The sequence below is a fragment of the Pituophis catenifer genome, unplaced genomic scaffold (genome assembly GCF_029215685.1).
Source record: "Pituophis catenifer annectens isolate HBS135680 unplaced genomic scaffold, rPitCat1.0.hap2 SCAF_2, whole genome shotgun sequence".
In the NCBI taxonomy this organism is placed as follows: domain Eukaryota; kingdom Metazoa; phylum Chordata; class Lepidosauria; order Squamata; family Colubridae; genus Pituophis; species Pituophis catenifer.
The window spans coordinates 284,444,927-284,466,979 of NW_027256882.1; the positions used below are offsets into that span (position 1 = coordinate 284,444,927).

The 22,053-nt window shown below is 41.7% G+C and overlaps 1 protein-coding gene across 1 annotated transcript in view; it reads right to left on the bottom strand.

The window, feature by feature from the left end:
* ME2 (malic enzyme 2) overlaps positions 1 to 22,053 on the bottom strand; it is a 47,785-nt gene that overhangs the window by 17,959 nt on the left and 7,773 nt on the right. The window contains exons 2-5 of the mRNA XM_070935990.1: positions 8,667 to 8,788; positions 6,541 to 6,674; positions 2,160 to 2,309; positions 132 to 207 (exon numbers count right to left, since the gene is read on the bottom strand). Of these exons, the coding sequence (XP_070792091.1) occupies positions 132 to 207; positions 2,160 to 2,309; positions 6,541 to 6,674; positions 8,667 to 8,774 (468 nt within the window). The 5' untranslated portion in view covers positions 8,775 to 8,788. The remainder of the gene's footprint in view (positions 1 to 131; positions 208 to 2,159; positions 2,310 to 6,540; positions 6,675 to 8,666; positions 8,789 to 22,053) is intronic.

The following is a 22,053-nucleotide window of genomic DNA, read 5'->3' on the forward strand; positions in this document are numbered from 1 at the left end:
TTTCTCCAGCCTCCGGGACTGGCCCATGTTCCTCCCCAACCTCCTCACTGTCTGACTGCTGCCAGCTCTGTCGGCGGGCCACAACACATACTATAGAAAGTCCACATGAAAGAATAAAACACAGTCCGTACCTTCACATCGTTCTCTGGCCAGTTGTTTACAACAGATTGGATGTGGCCCTTATCTGTTATGGCAACGTACAATCCTCTGCAAAAAAATTAAGGTAGGAATGCAAGTGTCAACCTGGTATACCTTCTCCTTCTTATTTATTTTAAAATGTTGAATATGAATCTTTTAAAAAACTGGGTGAAACCAAGATAGTCCTTGAGATCTGTTAAAAGCTTATAAAGGTAAAGGTTCCCCTCGCACATATGTGCTAGTCATTCCCGACTCTAGGGGGCGGTGCTCATCTCCGTTTCAAAGCCAAAGAGCCAGTGCTGTCCGAAGATGTCTCTATGGTCATGTGGCCGGCATGACTAAACGCCAAAGGCGCACGGGACGCTGTTACCTTCCCACCAAAGATGGTCCCTATTTTTCTACTTTCATTTTTTACATGCTTTCGAACAGCTAGGTTGGCAGAAGCTGGGACAAGTAACGGGAGCTCACCCCGTTACGCGGCACTAGGGATTCGAACCGATGAACTGCCAAACTTTCGATCGACAAGCTCAGCGTCTTAGCCACTGAGCCACTTAAAAGCTTATAGAATTTGTTAAAGCAACATTTATCTGATTTTAACATTCACATCCACTTAATTTTGTGAAATGAAGCAGGAAAAAAAATGTCTCTGAACAAGCAATTATAATGAATAAGTACAATTCAGGAAGGGGAGGAAGATTCAAAATACTTAGCAGAAGATGGAAAGATTCAGCTCAGCCCCCTCATGGTCAGGGAAATTCACAGAGCATGCCAAGATGGACACATTGACTCTTTTGATTAAAGAAAGGACAATACAGGTAGTCCTCAACTTACGGACACAATTGAGCCCAAAACGTCTGTTCCTAAGTGAGATATTTGTTAAGAGAATTTTTTTCCTCCATTTTATAACTTTTCCTGCCACATTTGTTGTTAACAAATTGCAGTCGTTAAATTTGGTAACATGTTTTTTTTAAGTGAATCTGGCTTTCCCCATTGCTTGTCAGAAGGGGATCACATGGCCCTGGGACACTGCAACCGTCATAAATGTGAGTAATTTTATTGAGAAAGGTTTATAAAGCCCTTGCCGTGTTAACAACTCCCTGGAAGGTAGAAAATGGATTCTAAGTGGAAACAAAACATGTGCGAAGAAGAAGAAAAGAAGAACAATAAGACAAGAGGAAGCGAAATTTTTAATGTCGCCACCATCAATTCTTTGAGTTTCTTCGCCTGCAGTCAGTAGAAATAGTGCTTTATTAAGGAATACCACCATAAGAAAGGCTGAGCACCAAAGAATTGAGGCCTTTGAACTCTGGCGCTGGAGAAGACTCCTGTGAGTCCCTTGGACTGCAAGGCGATCAAACCGGTCAGTCCTAGAGGAGATCAACCCTGACTGTTCTTTAGAAGGCCAGATCCTGAAGAGGAAACTCAAATACTTTAGCCACCTAAAGAGAAGGAAGGACTCACTGGAGAAGAGCCTAATGCTGGGAACGATTGAGAGCAAAAGAAGAAGGGGACGGCAGAGAACGAGGTGGCTGGATGGAGTCACTGAAGCAGTAGTCGTGGGCCTAAATGAACTCCGGGGGATGGTAGAGGGCAGGAAGGTCTGGAGGAACGTGGTCCATGGGGTCACGATGGGTCAGACGCAATTAACAACAACAAAGGAATACCAGCTTATATAAATACTAGCTTAAATAATTAACATAAAATTAAAAAGAATAGTGGTCTGCTATTTAGTTTCCAGAATAAATTGACTGTCACTTTGTTGCTTGTATCCTTATGATTTATATTGACTGTTTCCTAGTATGATTTGATTGCTTATTTGTTCCCTATGACTATCATTAAGTGTTGTACCTTATGATTCTTGACGAACGTATCTTTTCTTTTATGTACACTGAGAGCGTATGCACCAAGACAAATTCCTTGTGTGTCCAATCACACTTGGCCAATAAAAAATTCTATTCTATTCTATGAAGGAGCAGAAACATTTGTGACCATTACGTAAAGAAATTATAAGGTGTCCTTACTTCGGCCTTCTAAAGATATGCCCGTACTGGGAACACGCAAGGCCTACTGTTGGTGTATAGACAATCGGCATTAATCGTTCGATATCATCTTGTAGGATCCTGTAGAACAGCTTCTCATTTCTTTCCTGGACTCCCATCAAGTATATGTACCTGTGAGCAGAGAAGTGGAGAAACAATATGAAATGCGTGTGCGCTTGTATATTTACCTCTTTTGGGGGAATAATCTCAACCCTCAGAGTACTTGCTCTCTGTCTCCAATCAGTTTTATTTTCTAAAGAAGATGATTGGGATATGCTTTGCTTGTCAGAAGGTCGCAAAAGGTGGTGACGTAACCCTGGGACACTGCAACCGTCATAAATATGAACCAGTTGCCAAATGGCGGGATTTTGACCGCGTGACCATGGGGATGCTACAACGGTCATAAATGTGGAAACGGTCATGAGTGACTTTTTCCAGTGCCGTTGTAACTTCAAACGGTCACTAAACGAATGGTTGTAAATGGAGGATTACCTGTATCAATTGCTAATCTCTTTTACCGTTTTATATTTCGATTTGTAATTTAACTTTTCAGCTTTCTTAAAACATTGTTGCTAGCAATCCAGGGGTGGGCTTCAACAATTTTAGCAAGGGGTTCTCTGCCCGGTTGCTGGGTGGGTGTGGCCATGGTGGGCGTGGCCTAGTCGGCCTCCTGCACCACGGGGAGGGGGGCGTTTTTGCACTCCCCAGGCTCCGGAGGCTTTCCTCCAGAGCCTGGGGAGGGCAAAAACGGCCTTCCCAGGTTCCAGAGGCCCTCTGGAGACCGGAAACTTCTGGTAGGCCTGTTTTTCGCCCTCCCCAAGCCTCTGCACACGCCCTACACTTACCTGCATCCAAAATGGGCCGCATGGGGACTCCTGGAAGGGGCGGGGTGGATGGGAGGGGCCAGCCAGGAGTGGGATTTGGTGGTTCTCCAAACTGCACAGAATCTTGGCTAGAGGTTCTCCCGAACCCCTGCAAACCCCCAGCAACCGACCCCTGTAACAATCTGGAATATTTGGCTAGAAAGATGGGGGTAGAACCCAAGGAAGCAATCCCAAAAGTTGCTTTTTCAGAAGGCAACTGTACTTTCTTTGTTTCTTTCCTTAAAAGACGTTTTGCTTCTAATCCAAGAAGATTCTTCAGTTTTGGCTGGATGAGAAGCGAAACATCTTTAACAAAAAAACAAACAAACAAACAACCCAAAAGAAGTCCAAAGGTGCTTTTTTTGAAGAGGCAACCGGACTTCCTTGTTTTTCTTTGAAGACGCTTTGCTTCTCACCCAAGAAGCTTCTTGGATGAGAAGTGAAATGTCTTTAAAGAATAACAAGGAAGTCCAGTTACATCTTGAAAAAAAAAGCATGGGACAACCATGACCTGGATGACTGAGAATCTCCATGGACAAGGAAGCAATCCATATGAAATGAACATCCACCAGAAAAAATATTGCACGTGTATAATGTAATACAGCCTGGTGTCATTTTTGGCTTTCTGGAGAGGAGACTCTGGAACTGGGGTCCCCAAACTTGGCAGCTTTAAGACTTGTGGACTTCAACTCCCAGAATTCTCCAGCCAGCTATGCTGGCTGGAGAATTCTGGGAGTTGAAGTCCACAAGTCTTAAAGCTGCCAAGTTTGAAGACCTCTGCTCTAAAATCTGGGAGGACAAATGTGAAGAAATGTGAAGAAGTAATCTTCCTTCTGGCTACACCACGAAGGGTGAAGATTCCAATTTGCTGGACTGAGAGATGAAGAAGACAGGCAAATGAAAGTCACCACAGAAAACAAAGCAGGTGACAAGAGCTATTTTTAATACAGAACGCACATTCTAATGGACACCAGTTTCAGATTCCATATTCCGCATTGCAGGCACACCGGCTGCAAACATTAGTTCTTGGGCATATAGTAAGGTGGTTGTGCAAATGACCTTGGACTACAGACAGAATGCCGTGCGTAGTTATTCAAAAATAAACTTCATGAACCTCAACTTACTCCTCATAAAAAGAGGGCCTGGATTAGATTGCAGAAATCTTTGTATCGGGAGAAAAAAATAAAATAAATGCAAGTCTGATTAGTCAACATTTGTACAATGGGGACAGCATTCTCTAAGTATGCAGTCCAGTCGCATGTAACTTCATGGTCAATTAACCAGCTTTTGGTTACTCCATCCAGTAAGATTATATATTAACACTCAAGTCATAAAATATGTTTCCAGTCAAGAAGGAAAAACAAATGCTTAAAGTGAAGACTTCAGTGACTTAAAAAGACACTATACAACCTAAGAGTTACACTGAGATAAAATCAGGGGTGAAATGCTCCCGGTTCGGACCGGATTGCCCGATCCGGTAGCGATGATGGCGAGTGGTTCGGAGAACCGGTAGCAAAAATCCCTGCGCCCGCCTCCCCAAGCCCAGCTGAGCTGCACGATCATCAGAGGCTTTTTTTTTTAACTTTTAAAAGCATTTTTTCTACAACCTCTTGTGACGAAAAAATGCTTTTAAAAGTAAAAAAAAAAGCCTCTGATGATCGCGCGGCTCAGCTGGGATCATCAGAGGCTTTTCAAAGCATTTTTTTCTGCAACCTCTTGGCCGAAGAGGTGGTAAAAAAAATGCTTTGAAAAGTCTCTGCCGTCAGGCAACTCAGCTGGGATCGTCAGAGAGGTATTTTTTAAAAAGCCTCTCTGACGATCCCAGCTGAGTTGCCTGATTGGCAGAGGCTTTTCAAAGCATTAGAAAAAATGCTTTGAAAAGTTAAAAAAAAGTTGGCCACACCCACCCAGTCACATTACCCCCACCACCAAGCCACGCCCACAGAACTGGTAGTAACACATTTTACATTTCACCCCTGGGTAAAATGGGCATACTATCAATTTTATAAACAAACACAGATGCATAATACACACACACACGATATATGTAAGAGTGTTACACCTTCCCTAGAGGTATGGGACCTAAATTTTCAGCCATATTGGGGGATAACTCTGGAAAAATAATTAGATTTTTTTTTCCAACTATTTTTAAAAATAACTCAAAATGACGAACATATTTAATATTCCTCCTCCTATCTTCCTCACAGCAATAACACCATGAGGTGGGTTGGGCTGAGAAAGAGTGACCCAAAGATACCGAGCTGGCTTAAGCGCCTAAAATGGGACTAGAACTCATCATCTTCTGGTGATTGGTCCAAAATCACTCAGCTGTCAGCGTTCCAGAAAAAAACCCAACTCCAAGTAAAGACTCTGAAGCAAGCATTTTCCAAAGTTCTATTTACTAGAATAGGTAAACTGGCACATCTGGGAAAACCCGAATCTGAGAGGTCCGGGTTTTCCCTCAGTAAATCAAAACCCCCCAAACCATCCCTTCACTCCTCAGTCGATCACATGCTCCAATCAACATCCGTCCCATCTCGAGACAGCACTCGGACCACTCCTTCTCCAGATGCAGGATCAGCCTGACCAACAGGAAGAATGCTATTATGTCTAAAGACAACCCCTCTACTAAATCTCCCCTCCTACTTTCCCACACATGAGAAGGTGGCAGCATGGAAGCTTCCGGACTAATATGGCTTCCAAAGCTGACATCAGCTGGCTTTTGTGCCTGGAAGGATTAGAACCCATTGTCTCTCTATGATTGGCCCAAAATTACCTATTGGGTTTTCAATCCTACTGGGATTAGAACTCAGTCTCCTGATGATTGGCCCAAGGTCACCCACCCGGCTTTCATTTCTAAGGCAGGACTGGAATTCACAGTCTCCTAGTGATTAGCCCAAGATCACCCTGCTGATTTTCATGCCCAAGGCAGGACAATAACTGACAGTTTTCCTGTGATTGGCCCAAAGGCACCCAGCCAGCTTTCATGCCTAAAGCGGGACTAGAACTTCCAGCCCCCTAGTTTCTATCCTGGTACCTTAAGGACTCACCAAAATTTCAAGACCTCACTCAGAACTAAACCTACCCCAAGGTAAGCACGCAGGGCTGAATTTATTTTAAATATGGTATTAAAATGAAATTGCCTTTGAATTTTGGTAAGGTGATCGCGGAAGACTCTGGAGAAGTTGCAAATACAAGATTGGGAGTGCTGAAGGTAGCCCGTCAACCCAGTCCCCCGATTTGTATTAAAATCAGGAACAAAATCCAAATCCTACGAATATTTTGATAATGGCAAAGAATAGAGGAGATGGCTTGCAAAAAAAATAAGATATAGAGATAAGGGGTTTGAATGTATTTGGTCCAGCAACCAACATTCCCCCATCTCCAGTATGTCTGGGATATTTGCAACTGTGATTCTCCAAATCGTAATCGGAAACCAATGCCAACAAGGCATGGAGAATCAGCGCCCCAAAAGTAACTCTCCTCCAATAGGCTCTTACTTCTCTAAAGGATCCGTCATTTTGGCTACATTCTTGTGGAAACGTAAAGCTTGGATGTCCTGCGTCTCAATCTTCGGCGGTAAGAGTCCTTGAAGCCCCAACATCTGCCGTTCTTTTAAGGTAAAAGCCATACCCTAAATAGAGACAGCAAGAGGAAAAGATAAAATTAGCCTCAATTCCAGGTTTGGGGAAATCCTTTGGCCAAATGATTTTAGTGGGACCCTACCAGCTGTTGATCAGGAATATGAGTCCTTCCTTTGTCCTTAATCAAGACCAGAAATGGGGAACCATAGCCCCTTTATGACCTGCTGGCTCAGGAATTCTGGAAGTTGAAGTCCACAAGTCACAAAAGGGTCATCGTTCCCGACCCCTGATCAAGACCAACACCCTCTCTTTGTTTTATTCCTTTCATATTATTTAATGTAGCCCATTTTCTTCCTATTCCAAAGTTTAACTCAAGGACTACCTGCAAATCCTTTGCTATCCTTCTAACTATGGTTGCCATTCTTAGCTGTGATATTTACTCAGCATTTTTCATCCTCTAATGCAGGGGTGGGAACTACGGCCTTTCATTTCCTTTTTTGCTGGTTTGCTGGCTCAGGAATTCTGGGAGTTGAAGTCCACAAGTCATGAAGGGGTCATAATTCCCTCATGCTGGCGTGGGAATTCTGGGAGTTGAAATCATGAAGCAGCCATAATGGGTCAGTTTCGGTAAAATAAATGCCCAATTGAGCCATCAAGCCAAGCGTGGATTTTAGGTACAAAGACATTTATTTTTCTCACCAAAAGAATCTCAGGGAATCAGTTGACCAAACAACTGTTCTGTCTTACCTTTGCCTGAAGAAACTCCAATTTCTCCCCATTTTATTCCCTTTCTCTTGCCACCAAAATGACCAAAACCCTGACTAGAATAGGCTGTACTATTCTGTTGCACGATATTGCGTGAAACCAGCCAAACCGTAACTTATTCAGCAATCCATGGTTAAACAAACTTTCTATGACACGATATGACACAAGCTTGGTCAACTGCAGACTTGCTTACCTTCCACATCATACACTAGGACCACGAAAAGTGACCCAATAATACAGCACAAAAGGGGATTACAATTGTCCACATTACAACTCTTTAGTTACTAACCATCAACAGACTGTGGCCATTCTGGATCTGCTCAATGTTCAGCTTCTCCCTCTGTCACTCTTTTAATTTAATTTTTTAATTTTGTGGGATCGCCTTCTGCCGCCAATAGCCTCCCATCGACCATTACACTCCCACAGAGAGGGACTCCTCAGGGTACCATCAGCCAGGCAATGTCGGCTGGCGACCCCCAGGGGGAAAGCCTTCTCTGTGGCAGCTCCTGCCCTCTGGAACGATTTGCCCCCGGAGATACGAAGGATATCGGATCTCCAGGTCTTTTGCCGTGCCCTGAAAACTTTTCTTTTCCATCAAGCAGGGCTGGCGTGAACCCCCCCCCTTTTTTTTAGGCTTTTTAAATTGTCAATGGGTTTTAGTTTGAATGTTTTAAATTTTGGGCCAAAGTCATATAATTCTTTTAAAATTTTTAAATTTTGTATTGGTATGTGTTTTAGTTCTGGCTGTGCACCGCCCTGAGTCCGCTTGGAGAAGGGCGGGATATAAATTGAATGAATGAATGAATGAATGAATGAATGAATGAATGAATGAATGAATAAATAAATATCTGGCGCTGCCCAATGTCTACCGTGTTTCCCCGAAAATAAGACATCCCCTGATAATAAGCCAAATCGGGTTTTTGAACGCATACTCAAAATAGCCCTTCCTGGAAATAAGCCCTCCCCAAAAATAAGCCCCCCCCAAAAAAAATATTTAAGCACATGCACAGCCTGTCCCCGCCATTTCCTCTGGTTAGGGTTAGGGAGACAGAGCTGGAAATCAGGTAAAAGAGCAAGTGAACAGCAAGTCTTGCTCCATGCACCCCAAAATAATAAGACCTCCCTGAAAATAAGGCCAAGCGCTTATTTTGGGGTTCAAAAAAATATAAGACAGGGTCTTATTTTTGGGAAAACACAGTAAACTCAAAGCCCTTGCAACAGTCTTCCGCCTTACTTTAAGCTTCACAGCCCTAGTACAACATACCCATGATATTTACCTTGTTTGTCCTGGGGTTAAGCATCAAAGGCTTCCCTTTTTCCCTCCTATGCATGCTACGATGTGCCAACGTGCAGGGGGAAACGGCTATTCTTAACCGGGAGAACATTATGTATAGTTTGCCTAGGAGACGGGAAAAAGAAAAAATGGAATAGTACTGTCTGTTTCAAAATGTAGATATACAAGCAGACGTATAAAAATAGCAGGATTTTTCAATTTTAGTTAAACAGGATACCGCTGTTTGGAAAAAAAAAAGATTGTTTATAAATAAGACAAAGATTTTTTTTAAAAGGGATATAAATGATTCAAAGGAAGAAATCAATGTTAGAGTATTCTTTCCAGTAGAAGCCTTTCAGGTGGGTTTTATGGTATACTGTTACGCTATGAAAAAAACTCTTTGGCTCTTTTGTTCTGTGTTCTCTACAGCAGTGTTTCTCAACCATGGAAATTTTAAGATACATGGACTTCAACTCCCAGAATTCCCCAGCCAGCATGGGGAATTCTGGGAGTTGACGTCCATAAGTCTTAAAGTTGCCAAGTTTAGAGACTCTTGCTCCAAGCCAATGTTTCATTCTGCAATTTGGCGTTTCTCAATCTAAGACGCCCTGCACGAGTTGTATATGCAATATCTAGATTTCCCAAAAGTGTGTTGGGTGGGAATGCTGAGCTTTGCAAGGGCTGCAAAACTTAAGAGGTTGCTTAGCAGCAATAGCACTTAAGACTTACATACCGCTTCATAGTGCTTTTACAGCCCTCTCTAAGCAGTTTACAGAGTCAGCCTATTGCCCCCCAACAATCTGGGTCCTCATTTTACCCACCTCGGAAGGATGGAAGGCTGAGCCAACCTTGAGCAGGTGAGATTTGAACTGCAAAACTGCAGCTAAGCAGTCAGCTGAAGTAGCTATTTATACCATATTGCTATGGTATAAATCTAATGAATAAATACTGTATAATGTGCTATGTTTGATGTTGCGTGAACGGCACTATATAAGGTCGTTCAGAGGTTGCTTTCTACCTCTGTATCAATGGTCGTTAGGAGGCTCATGAGTCACTTTTCAGCATACTTTGGACCTTTCCAAGAATGTAGCTTTGGAGAGTGTTTGTACTGTACTTCCCAGGTAGAAATGGTGCCACCGCTGACTGGGGCACAGAGACGTTGGCAACTGTGGCCCAATTTATCTCAAAGGTGATCAGTTTGGGAAGGTTACTTAGTAAGCCAAGAAAAGGGAACCTCTTTGACAGAGGCAAATTCCAGTTTCAGTTCCTCGGAACACTTACTTCGCTAAGCACTGTTTTACAGTAATGGCTATAATTTACTTGAAATACTCTGCGTTGTTTTACTGCGAAGTGAAAGCAAAGGAAACAGCTGGAGAACACGAGATTGGTAGCCAATCCTGGATACACAGTTCACAGCTAGCAAGCTTTTTTAGTTCAATGGCTGAAGACGTAAAGAGGAGATCCCAAAACAGGATTCTCATACTTGGAATTAAACCAGGGGTGAAATGCTCCCGGTTCAGACCGGATCGTCTGATCCGGTAGCGATGGCGGCAGGTGGTTTGAAGAACCAGTAGCAAAAATCCCTGCGCTCCGCCCCCCTACCATGCCCAGCTGAGCCGCAGGATCATCAGAGGCTTTTTTTTTTTTTACTTTTAAAAGCATTTTTTTTACAACGTCTTCCGACAAAAAAATGCTTTTAAAAGTAAAAAAAAAAAGCCTCTGATGATTGCGCGGCTCAGCTGGGATAGTCAGAGGCTTTTCAAAGCATTTTTTTCTGCAACCTCTTGGCCAAAGAGGTGGTTTAAAAAATGCTTTGAAAAGTCTCTGACGATCCCAGCTGAGTTGCCTGATCGTCAGAGGCTTTTCAAAGCATTAGAAAAAATGCTTTGAAAAGTTAAAAAAAAAAAAGTTAGCCACGCCCACCCAGTCACATTACCCATCCCCACCAAGCCACGCCCACAGAACCGGTAGTAACAAATTTTACATTTCACCCCTGAATTAAACCCACACAAGAGATCCTTAAAGAAGGATCCACAGATTCAAGCAACATCAAGACTCAACCTCTGCTCATTGATGGCTAAACTGTGATATTTAAACCATTGGTTGCCCTCTAACACCACTGGATGACATCGCCAGGTCTCGCTGCTTTAGCAAACTAAGAAAGATACTCAGAGATGATTCACACCCTGGTCAGTGTCTCTTCGCACTTCTACCATCGGGCAGAAGACATCGAAGCATAGCCAGCTAAACAAATAGGTTTAAAAACAGTTTCTATCTTTGGGCTGTCAGACTCTTAAACACAACCACAATCACTCCACGGACACGTGGAAATGTATGACTAGTTTTTCTTTTTCTTTCTTTTTCTCTCTCCCCCCCTCCCCCCCAATTACTTGCATAGGGATTATTCTTTATACTATTTATGTTGTTTTTTATTTTTTGTCATGGATTGCACCAGTGAGACTAAAACCAATTTCATTGTATAGATGATTTACAATCTATGCTATGCTATGCTATGCTATGCTATGCTATGCTATGCTATGCTATGCTATGCTATGCTATGCTATGCTATTGCTATTGCTATACTATACTATACTATACTATACTATACTATACTATACTATACTATACTATACTATACTATACTATACTATACTATACTATACTATACTATACTATACTACAGATGGATGGCAAATATATTTGGGAGGGAGGAAGGAGAAGGTGGGGTAAGGGAGGGAGGGGAGAGAGAGAGAGAGAGAGAGAGGGAGAGAGAGAGAGAGAGTGGGAGAGAAAGAAAGAAAGAAAGAAAGAAAGAAAGAAAGAAAGAAAGAAAGAAAGAAAGAAAGAAAGAAAGAAAGAAAGACAAAGCCTAAATCTTTTGCAACCAGGCATCTCCTCCCACCCATGTTGCCCAATTGTGCTGCCAACAAAGTTCAGATCCTTCCAGTTGTTAAATTCAGGGGCTAATTGTGTCTTCACTCAAGTGGCTCTCTTGGGGTAGAATGAGGAACAGATCCCAACAAACCATCTTTGAAAAACGGCTGTCTTCAAATTCCTTCCTGACATCTAGCTGGGATATGACCTTCTCCTGCAACTCCCAGTCTTCAAGAGCTGTTGTATCCTCCTTGGCAGAGGCCAAGAGCGTCTCTACTGCCTTAGAACATCAATCATGTCTAGCCCAAAGCCATTGTCTGCAAAGGCCTTGGTGTTTTGTTAGACAATACCTATAAATAGCAGCTGGGCACCAAGAGCAGGCAACAATTGTCCTAGCCTAAGGTCACTCCTGGCAACGTTTTCCAAGGGCTGCTTGGAAAGAAAAGTTTTTCCCCGAACGCCATCACTCTGCTAAACAAATAATTCCCTCAACACTCTCAAACTATTCACTAAGTCTGCACTACTATTAATCTTCTCATCGTTCCCACCACCCATCTCCTTCCACTTATGACTGTATGACTGTAACTTTGTTGCTTGTATCCTTACGATTTATATTGATGTTGTTTCCTGATTGCTTATTTGTACCCTACGACTATCATTAAGTGTTGTACCTTATGATTTTTGATGAACGTGTCTTTTCTTTGATGTACACTGAGAGCGTATGCACCAAGACAAATTCCTTGTGGGTCCAATCACACTTGGCCAATAAAAATTCTATTCTAATCTTGTTTGGTGAGTTTGTCACCTGTTCTGAAACACCCACTTTCCAATGTCATCAGCAGATGTTCCCATTGCTTAATCCATGATATTTTACCATCCAGGTCCACCTTCCCACTGGAGAGAGCGCCCCACAGCTAACAGTATTAAAAAAAAAATGTTATTTCTCTGCAATATCAATGGTTTATCCTTCCTTCTCAAATATTGTCCAGTTCCAGCACCATTGGTTAGTCCTAACGTTGTCTTGAACGAAGCCAAAGTGGAACTCAATGGAGGAACAGATCATTTCTGCAACCCTTCCACTGTTTCTTCCATGCGCAGAAGTGGTATTCAGCCGGTTCGCATCGATTCGGGTAAACTAGTATCGGCGATCACGGATGGGCCTGCCCAGGCTCCAAGTCATGCTATTTAAGGCACGTTTTCGAGGCTGGGCGCATGTGCGGAAGGTGTGCAAGCGAGCAAAGTGCATATGTGGAAGGCCAGGCGCATGCGTAGACAGTGTGCGCACGTGACAAACCGGTGGTAAAGATAAGTGAAACTCACCCCTGTTCCTGCAGCAGGGAAACGTACCACCTTCCTTCATGAAAACACCCCAGACAGGAGATAGTAAGTGAATGAATATAAAATAGAGGTAGTTCTTGATTTAGGACCACAACTGAGCCCAACATTTCTGTTCCTAAGTGAGACAGTTAAGTGAGCTTTGCCCCATTTTACGACCTTTCTTGTCACAGTTGTTAAGTGAATCACTGCAGTCGTTATGTGAGCAACATGGCTGTTAAGTGAATCTGGCTTCCCTATTGACTTTGCTTGTCAGAAGGTCGTCAAAGGGTGATCACATGACCCCGGGACACTGCAACCGTCGTAAATATGAGTCAGTTGCCAAGCATCTGAATTTTGATTGCCAATTGTCAAGTGCCTGAATTTTGATTGTGCAACCAGGGAGATGCTGCAATGCTCATGACTGTGAAAAACAGTCACTTTTTGGGGTGGCGTTATAACTTTGGACAATCACTAAACAAATTGCTATTAAGTCGAGGACCACTGTAGTTGAATTTGTCAGCAAATATCAAAGGGGAATGGAATCTCCTGCCATTTTAAGTAGCCTTTGCAGATAACGGCTTGTAGAGAGTAAAATAAGGGAGGCCTTAATTGTTCTATGCATTATTTAACACCTAGGAAGCAAGATAATACAGGTTAGTCCTCAACTTACGAACATAATGTAACCCAAATTTCTGCTGCTAAGTGAGACATTTGTTAAGTGAGTTTTGCCCCATTTTACAACTTTTCCTGCCACAGTTGTTAAGTGAATCACTGCAGCTGTTAAGTGAATTTTGCATCCCCATTGACTTTGATTTTTCAGAAGGTTGCAGAGGCTGATTACGTGACCTCCGGGGCAGTCTGCAATCGTCATATATGTAAGTCTGTGGTCAAGCATCTGAATGCAAATGATGTGACCATGGGGATGCTGAAACATTCCTAACTGTGAAAAACGGATGTACGTTACTTTTTTCAGCGCTGTTGTAACTTCGAATGTTCACTAAGTGAACTTTTGTAAATCGAGGACTACTTGGAAGTGACTCAGGAAGGCTCCTCCTGGTTCACTAGGGTTAAAAGATGGAGGGGAAGCAAAGCAACTTCCAAGTTTGTAAGGTTCTGTTATTAAAGCCAGGGTCCAGGTCAGGGGTGGGTTCTACTTACCTTTACTACCGGTTCACATCGTGCATGCACAGATCGCCTATGATGACGTCCGGGTCAGTGGGCGGAGCCTCCTGCCGATTTTACTACCGGTTCTTGCGAACCGATCCGAACCGGGAGCAACCCACCACTGGTCCAGGTTATCTGAGGCACTATCTCACCCCGATGGGAATTGCAATCCTGCTGATGACGTTACCTAGTCTGGTAACGAAACGTTCAGAAACTAAATTGAAACAAATCTGGCTTTGTTTACTAGCCACAATGGACGCAGCCCATTCTGCAGGGATCAAGAGAAAATTCTCCTTCCACCCGGTTTACATACTGGTCTTTTTATCCGTTTTAATATTAATTTGAATGGTTTAACGTTTGATGTCCGAGGTTTAAATGTTTCCATTCTATAAATGCTTCGGGCTGCTATTTATGGTATTGTAAGCGGCCCAGAGTCACTTGATAAAGAGATGAGTGGCATACAGGTTTAGTAAATTAATGAAATAAATAAATGACTTTTAATAAACTGTCGCTCTAGCCTTGTGGTGGTGTTGATTTTTTGCTCTGGTTGACTTGGTGGAGCTGACAAAGACGTTGGTATCCTATAATCAGGGGTAGGGAACCACTGCCCTTATGACCTGTGGATTTCAACTCCCAGAATCCCTAAGCCAGCATGGTCATACGTTGAGGACTATCTGTACAGGGTCCCTCACCAATAGTTCCAATAGGAGTGGAAATTCAGCAACATCCGGAAAGCCATAAATTTCTTACTCAGACAGATTCAGATTAAGCTTAATTTTTTTTTTAATTTGATTTATATGCCGCTCTTCTCTGGAGACTCAGGGCGGCTTACAATGCGTTAAGCAATAGCCTTCATACTTTTGTATATTTATATAAAGTCAGCTTATTGCTCCCACAAACTGGGTCCTCAATTTACCTACCTTAGAAAGGATGGAAGGCTGAGTCAACCTTGAGCCTGGGGAGATTCGAACTAGCAGTAATTGCAGGCAGCTGAATGATAATAACAGGCTATTAGTCTGCTGCGCCACCAGGCTCTTGATATAATATAGTTTAAACTTTAAAACATAACGAGAAAACTCTTACCTATGCCAAACCAAACCTATAGGAACAACTTCAGCTGTTTAGCATCAGTGCCCTAAACCCCTGGAATCTCTCGTTCTCCCAAAACGTTAACTGTGGCCCCTTGATCATCAAAGGTAGTGTAGTATTTTGCTTCCAACCAAAATAATGTGATTTATCTTTTTTTCAACAAAATAATCAGAAAGTCACTCTGTATAAATGCAGTGGTGCATTTATTTCTAAGTTAAACTATTAAATTCTTACAAGTTGCTCCATGATATCACATTCCTCCAGGTTTCAGGTTACTAATTAACTTTACAAAGGCTAAGATTCTAGATACAATATCATGTTACTCAATTATGAATTGGTATGCTGGGCTAAAATTATGCACTCTGCCCTTGAAATCAGATTCTGTTCCACATTATATAAAGCAACGATATGCTCATAAATTATCTCATTTGATGCCAGTAACTTAAAGGTCCTTTGGATATTTTTGACAAGAACAAAGGAAGCTAACATGCCTGAGGTTTTTTTTTGTGTTTTTTTTAAAAATAATCTTTTTGTAACCACAGTGCGTAGTTGCCCGCTTAAACTTGTGTGTGGGTGCAGAATCAATTTTGCCTCCTAAATTACAAATTGTATCTTTGAATTGTTGCCTAACTGTTACTTTCGGTAGGAACCAGACTAGTTCAGAAGGCCAAGTTTATTTACTCACTGCTTAGCAACCAATCAGTTGGAAACTGGGTATTAGAAACAAAAGCAGCTTTGCGTAGAATGATAAGGCATCATGATGAACTAGGTGGATGCAGACAAAATCTTCGTGGCCTGCAGGAATTAATTGTTTTAGAGCAAATTAACAAGCAACACAGAGCAGACAGAAGGCCTGTAGAAGGAAACAGTATTAAATCCACTTTGCAAATTGAGATGTTGTAGGTCAGGGGTGTCAAACTCACAGCCCACGGGCCAGATGCGTCATGTGCTGGCTCCGCCCCTGCCCAGTTTAGTGAAGGGGAAAAAAGTCCGGATACGTCACGTGATGATGCCGTGACAATGCATGTTTGACATCCCTGCTGTAGGTGAATAAGGAGAATCATACGGGTTTTAAATTTTGTTCAAAACTTGTCAACACATTAGAGTTAGATTGTTGCAGTGCACTGAACCATGATCCATTTATCCATGGTTCCTTGAATGTGTTGTGGTTTATTTATAATTTGCTGAATAAACTAACACTGGTTGATTCGCAAACTACATTGCAATTTAAAGGGATGCATCAACCAGGCCTGAAATATATAAGGCAAATTCAATACAGCTAGTCCTTAATTTATGACCCCAATTCAAACCAGAATTTCCATGGGAAAGGAAAATAGTTATTAAGTGGATCATTCCTGATTTTATGACCTTTTTTTCCCCATGGTTATTAAATGAACCACTGCAGTTAAATTAATCACACAGTCGTTAAGCAAATCCAGCTTCCCCATTGACTTCATCTGTTGGAATCCAGCTGGGAAGGTCACAAATAGTGATCACATGACTCCAGGATCCTGCAAATGTTGCCAATATATGCCATGCACTCAAAGTTTGATCACGTGACAATGGGGATGCTGTAATGATCATTACGTGCGAGGACCAGTCACAAGTCATTTTCTCCAGTGCCGTCGTAACTTTGAAGAGTTGCTAAATGAATGGTTGTAAATCAAGGATTACTCTAGAACCCCTTTGCTCTAGAGCAGGGGTCTCCAACCTTGACAACTGTGAGACTTGTGGACTTCAACTCCCAGAATTCCTCAGCAAAGCTGGCTGAGGAATTCTGGGAGTTGAAGTCCACAAGTCTTAAAAGTTGCCAAGGTTGGAGACCTCTGCATTACAGTAGTGGCTTTCAAGGAAAGAGGAGACACAAGGAAGCAATCCAATCCGGGGCAGGAGTCCACAGTTGCTTAACACGCACAGAAGGAAACTGAGAAAGGACCTGCCCTAATAGATCAGGCAGTTAAAAGTGGCAGGCAGGAAGTGTGTATTTTCCAATTTGCAAAATTCTGTTAATGTAGTCTTGCAATAAAGTAGAATTTAGTTCATCCACTCTTTCACCTGGGAGGGCTGACATCTATCTAAATAGGTAGGTAGGCAGATACAGGTAAGTAAGCAGGCAGATAGGCAGGTAGGGAGGCAGACAAGTAGGCAGGCACGCAGATAGACAGGTAGATAGGCAGGCAGGGAAGTAGGTAGGCAGACAGGCAGATAGACAAGTAGGGAGGCAGGGAGGCAGGCAGATAGGTAAGCAAGTAGATAGGCAGGCAGATAGGTAAGTAAGTAGATAGGCAGGCAAATAGGTAAGCAAGCAGGCAGGCAGGCAGATCGGTAAGTAGGTAGGAAGGAAGGCAGAAAAGCAGATAGGTTGGTAGGCAGGCAGATAGGTAAGCAGGCAGGCAGGTAGATAGGTAGATAGGTAAGTAGGTAGGTAGCAGGGTGGATAAAAATCAATGATATTTTTTAAAAAATCAAAAAAATCAGATTTTTTTTATTTAAATCGGATTTTTTTGATTTAAATCGGATTTTTTTGATTTTTACTGAATTTATTTTAATAAAAAAACTTTTGGGATAAAAATCTATTGTAAGAGAGTTTTCTATTTAAGATATATAAATAATTTAGTTTATTCAGCATGAAATGGAGCTTAGTTATGTAGCATGAGGCTGTATATTCTGCAACACTGGGACTATCGATGAGTCAACAGTGGGTCAAAGGAGTAGCAGAGATGACAGTTGCTCTTTAAAAATTATGATTTAAATCGAGTTGATTTAAATCAAGCCTTTTTACCAGTGATTTAAATCATGATTTAAATTGTGATTTAAATCAACTCGATTTAAATCAAATCCACCCTGGTAGGTAGGCAGGCAGAAAGGCAGATAGACAGGTAGTTACGATAGATAAGTAGGTAGGCAGGCAGATAGGTAAGCAAGCAGGTAGGTAGGTAGATAAAGAAGTAGGAAGGGAGGCAAGCAGGCAGATAGGAAAGCAGGCAGGCAGGCAGTCAGATAGGTAGCTAAGTAGATATATAGGTAGGCAGGCAAGGTAGGCAGACAGACAGACAGAATCCTCCACATTTAGGCTGGTGCAAGAAACAATAGTCCCAATTCTGCTTCAAAATAAGGGTTCCTCTTTTGAGAGAGAAGACATTGGCTGAGAGTGCAGGCTAAGGGAAGTGGTGTTGATGAGGAAGAAAAACTGTGAGGAAAAGAAGAAACAGCAGAGTTGGGGCCCAACCCAAAATGTTCAAAAGTGGGCGCAGGAAAGCCTAGCCTAAATGAGCCTTTCTCCAACCTCCCAGCCAGTTGTAGCCCCAGCACAGCTGAGGAACATTGGGTTAAGGAAAGTTAGTCATTGAAAGCAATCAGGCTCCATCCATTGCATAACAAATCAATATGTAGGGCAGTGGTGAAATCTAAAATTTGTTATACCGGTTCTGTGGGCATGGCTTGGTGGTGGAGGGTAATGACTGGGTGGGCGTGGCCAATTTTTTTTTTACTTTTAAAACCAATTTTTCTGCAACCTCTTCAGCAAAGAGGTTGTAGAAAAAATGCTTTCAAAAGGCTCTGACGATCCCAGCTGAGTTGCCTGATCGGCAGAAGCTTTTTTTCTTTTAAAAGCCTCTGCCGATCAGGCAACTCAGCTTGGATCATCAGAGGCATTTAAAAGAAAAAAAGCCTCTTTTTTTACTTTTAAAAGCATTTTTTCAGCCGAAGAGGTTGTAGAAAAAATGCTTTTAAAAATTAAAAGAAAAAGCCTCTGATGATTGTGCGGCTCAGCAGGGCATGGGGGGGGGCAGGGATTTTTGCTACCAGTTCTCTGAACCACCCGCCTCCATCGCTACCGGATCTGACGATCCAGTCCGAACCGGGAGCATTTCACCCCTGATGTAGGGCTCTAATCTTATTTACAATGGTAAGAAAAGAAGCAGGATGTTAGCTATAAGCACCAAGGACAGTGTCTCCTAACTGCTCAGGAGCGTGCCTCATGCAGAAATGTTTAGGATGGGTAGGAACTACAATGAGAACCAGGTTAAGAGTTAATCGTAGGTGGCCAGAAATGAAGCAGAAAAATGACCTTCTTCCTGAGAATCAAAATACCATAGAGTTGGAAGTATCTATGGAGACTCTCAATCATCCAGGTGCTTCTGTCCCAAAGGTGCTTCTTCAAAAGGCAATTGGACGGTCTTTGCTTTTGCTTGAAAATGTTTCGCTTCTCATCCAAGAAGCTGGAGAGGTTTCTTGGATGAGAGTGAAACGAAAAGAAGGACTGGTGGGGGGAGGGGGGGTGACACGATAGCAGCCTTCCAATATCTCAGGGCCTGCCACAAAGTAAGAGGGGGTCAATCTATTCTCCAAAGCCCCTGAGGACAGGACAAGAAGCAACGGATGGAAACTAATCAAGGAGAGAAGCATCCTAGAACTAAGGAGAAATTTTCCTGACAGTGAGAACAATTAATCAGTGGAACGACTTGTTTCCAGAAGTTGTGAATGCTCCAACACTGGAAGTTTTTAAGAAAAGATTGGACAACCACTTGTCTGAAATGGTATAGTGTTTCCTGCCTAAGCAGGGGGTTGGACTTGAAGACTTCCAAGATCCCTTCCAACTCTGTTATTCTATATTCTATAAAGTCTTCAAGCAAAAACAAAGAAAGTCCAGTTGCCGTTTGAAAAAGCACCTTTGGGACGTAGGGTTGGAAGACGTAGGGTTCCTTCATGACCATCAACCAAATTAGAACATCCTCTTGCTAACCTTTACTTGTGAGGAGCTTCTACTTCTCAGAGCATATGTCAGGCCCAAGCAACCAAGAATAAGTTACTTCTGAGTAGTTTTTCTATTGTTGTTCACCTACAGACAGAATCTTGCCAGACTAAAACAACTATCTGCAATAATTACAGACGTACTCTTGTGAACTGCTAAGGAAGGCCTGTCCTTGTTCTCTTCCAAACTCTGCTGCCTCTTTGCCCCCTGGGAAAAAGTACCTCTGTCCGGCAACTCCAGACCAAATTCCACCACACCATCTAGCTCCACAGTTTGAGCTGTTCCTTCTCCAATGTGGGGTGATCAGGAAGAAACTTAACGGCTCAATTTTGGAGGCTCGTTTTCATTTTTAATAAATTCAGAGAAGACAACCTCAAATCATCTTGCACAATGAATTGTTTTTTTCCATTTGAACCATTCTGGAAGGTTTTAAAGATAAGAGGAGGAGTGTGAGATTTTGAAGAGGCAGCTTGTTCTCGCTTTTAACCTAGCTCAAATCCCTCAAAATGACTTGAAAGCAATGTTTTGGGAGATACGTCTGTCTGTCTATCAGAATGGGGCAATACCTACAATGAAGGAATGGTTGGTGAATATGACAGGACTTGCTGAGAAGGCCAAACTGATCTGTTTGATTAGAGAAAAGATAGTAGCTATGTTTATTGCCGACTGAAAACCCTTATGGATTTTTCCATAAAACAGGAAAAACTGGAAAATAATTATAGATTAAATCTATAATTGTACTTATAACTGCTTAAAGAAAGTTGGAAGTTATTTCTTTATACTTTTTTGTCTTTTTTTCTATTACACCTTTTTCTTTTTTCTTTCATGTTTCCCCCATTTTTTTCTCTTCTTTTCTTTTATGCTCTGTTTTAGTTTGTATTCGTTTCTATTCTTGTTCTTAAAACTTTCAATAATTTTTTTTTTTTAAAGAATGGGAATGGTTTGTCAGCCGAAGTCCTCTTGTTTCTATCTCTGTCTTGAAACCCTCTTAAGATAAAATCAAACATAAACTGTCTGGCGTGCACTTGTGGGTAAACTCAAATCCTCTCCCTATTTGGAGATGTTTTAAAGAGCCTTGCAGCCGCTTCATTCTGCCATGTTCAGCTCCATCCTTTGTGGAGTTATCTTCAGTCCAGCATTTCTTCCTCCAAAAGTGTGAAGAAGAATATTAAAGAATTTACAGATCAAAGTATGCAGAGGTAACACAAACTGAAGCCAAGCACAAATACCTGAAAATGAAATACAAGTTGTGGACTATAAAACAGAGATGAGAAATAAAGTGGGAATATAAATGAAAAGCCAAGAGATAAAAATTGATCTAAGTAATGATTAGGGTAATGGGTTGTTGGATTTATGAAAGTGACCTATTAAAGCTATGAAGGAACTCCAAAAATGGGAGAAAGAAAAATTGGATGGAGATCAAATCTAAATGAAGCAAAGAGGAAGAATATTAGGAGCAAAGAATCAGGATTAAAACGAAAACCCTTCATTTTAAAACCCTTTCATGAACCCTTTTTGCTGATAATGGACAGAAATGTTAAATGTTTTTTTTTTTGAATTTGTGAACAAGACCATTGTTGTTATAAGAAGTGATTTCTGTAATTTAATATCAAAGAAGATAGAGAATTAGTAAACTTGCTTGTACAGGTAGTCCTTGACTTACAACAGTTTGTTTAGTGATAGTTCAAAGTTACAACGGCACTGAAAAAAGTGATTTATGACTGCTTTTGGGATGCTTGGCAACTGACTCATATTTATGACGGTTGCAGCATTCCAGGGTCATATGATTCCCCTTCTTGTGACTTTCTGACGAGCAAAGTCAATAGAGAAGCCAGATTCACTTAACAGCCGTGTGACTAACTTAACAACTGCAAGGATTCACTTAACAATTGTGGCTAGAAAGGTTGTAAAATGGGACCAAATTCACTTAACAAATGTCTCACTTAACATCATAAATTTTAGGCTCTATTGTGGTCGTAAGTCAAGGACAACCTGCGTTTCTTGTAAAGAAGGTCGGAAGTCATTTATTTAAATATTCCTTTCCTCTTATTTTGCTTTTTTTTCCTTTCTGAACTTTTTTTTTTATTCTTTTCTTTCTCTTCGGTTTGTGTTATGTTTTAGTATTGTTAAATTCTTCAATAAAAAAAAGTTATTTTAAAATAGGAACTGAATACTCTTGTAGGCTTTCTCACAG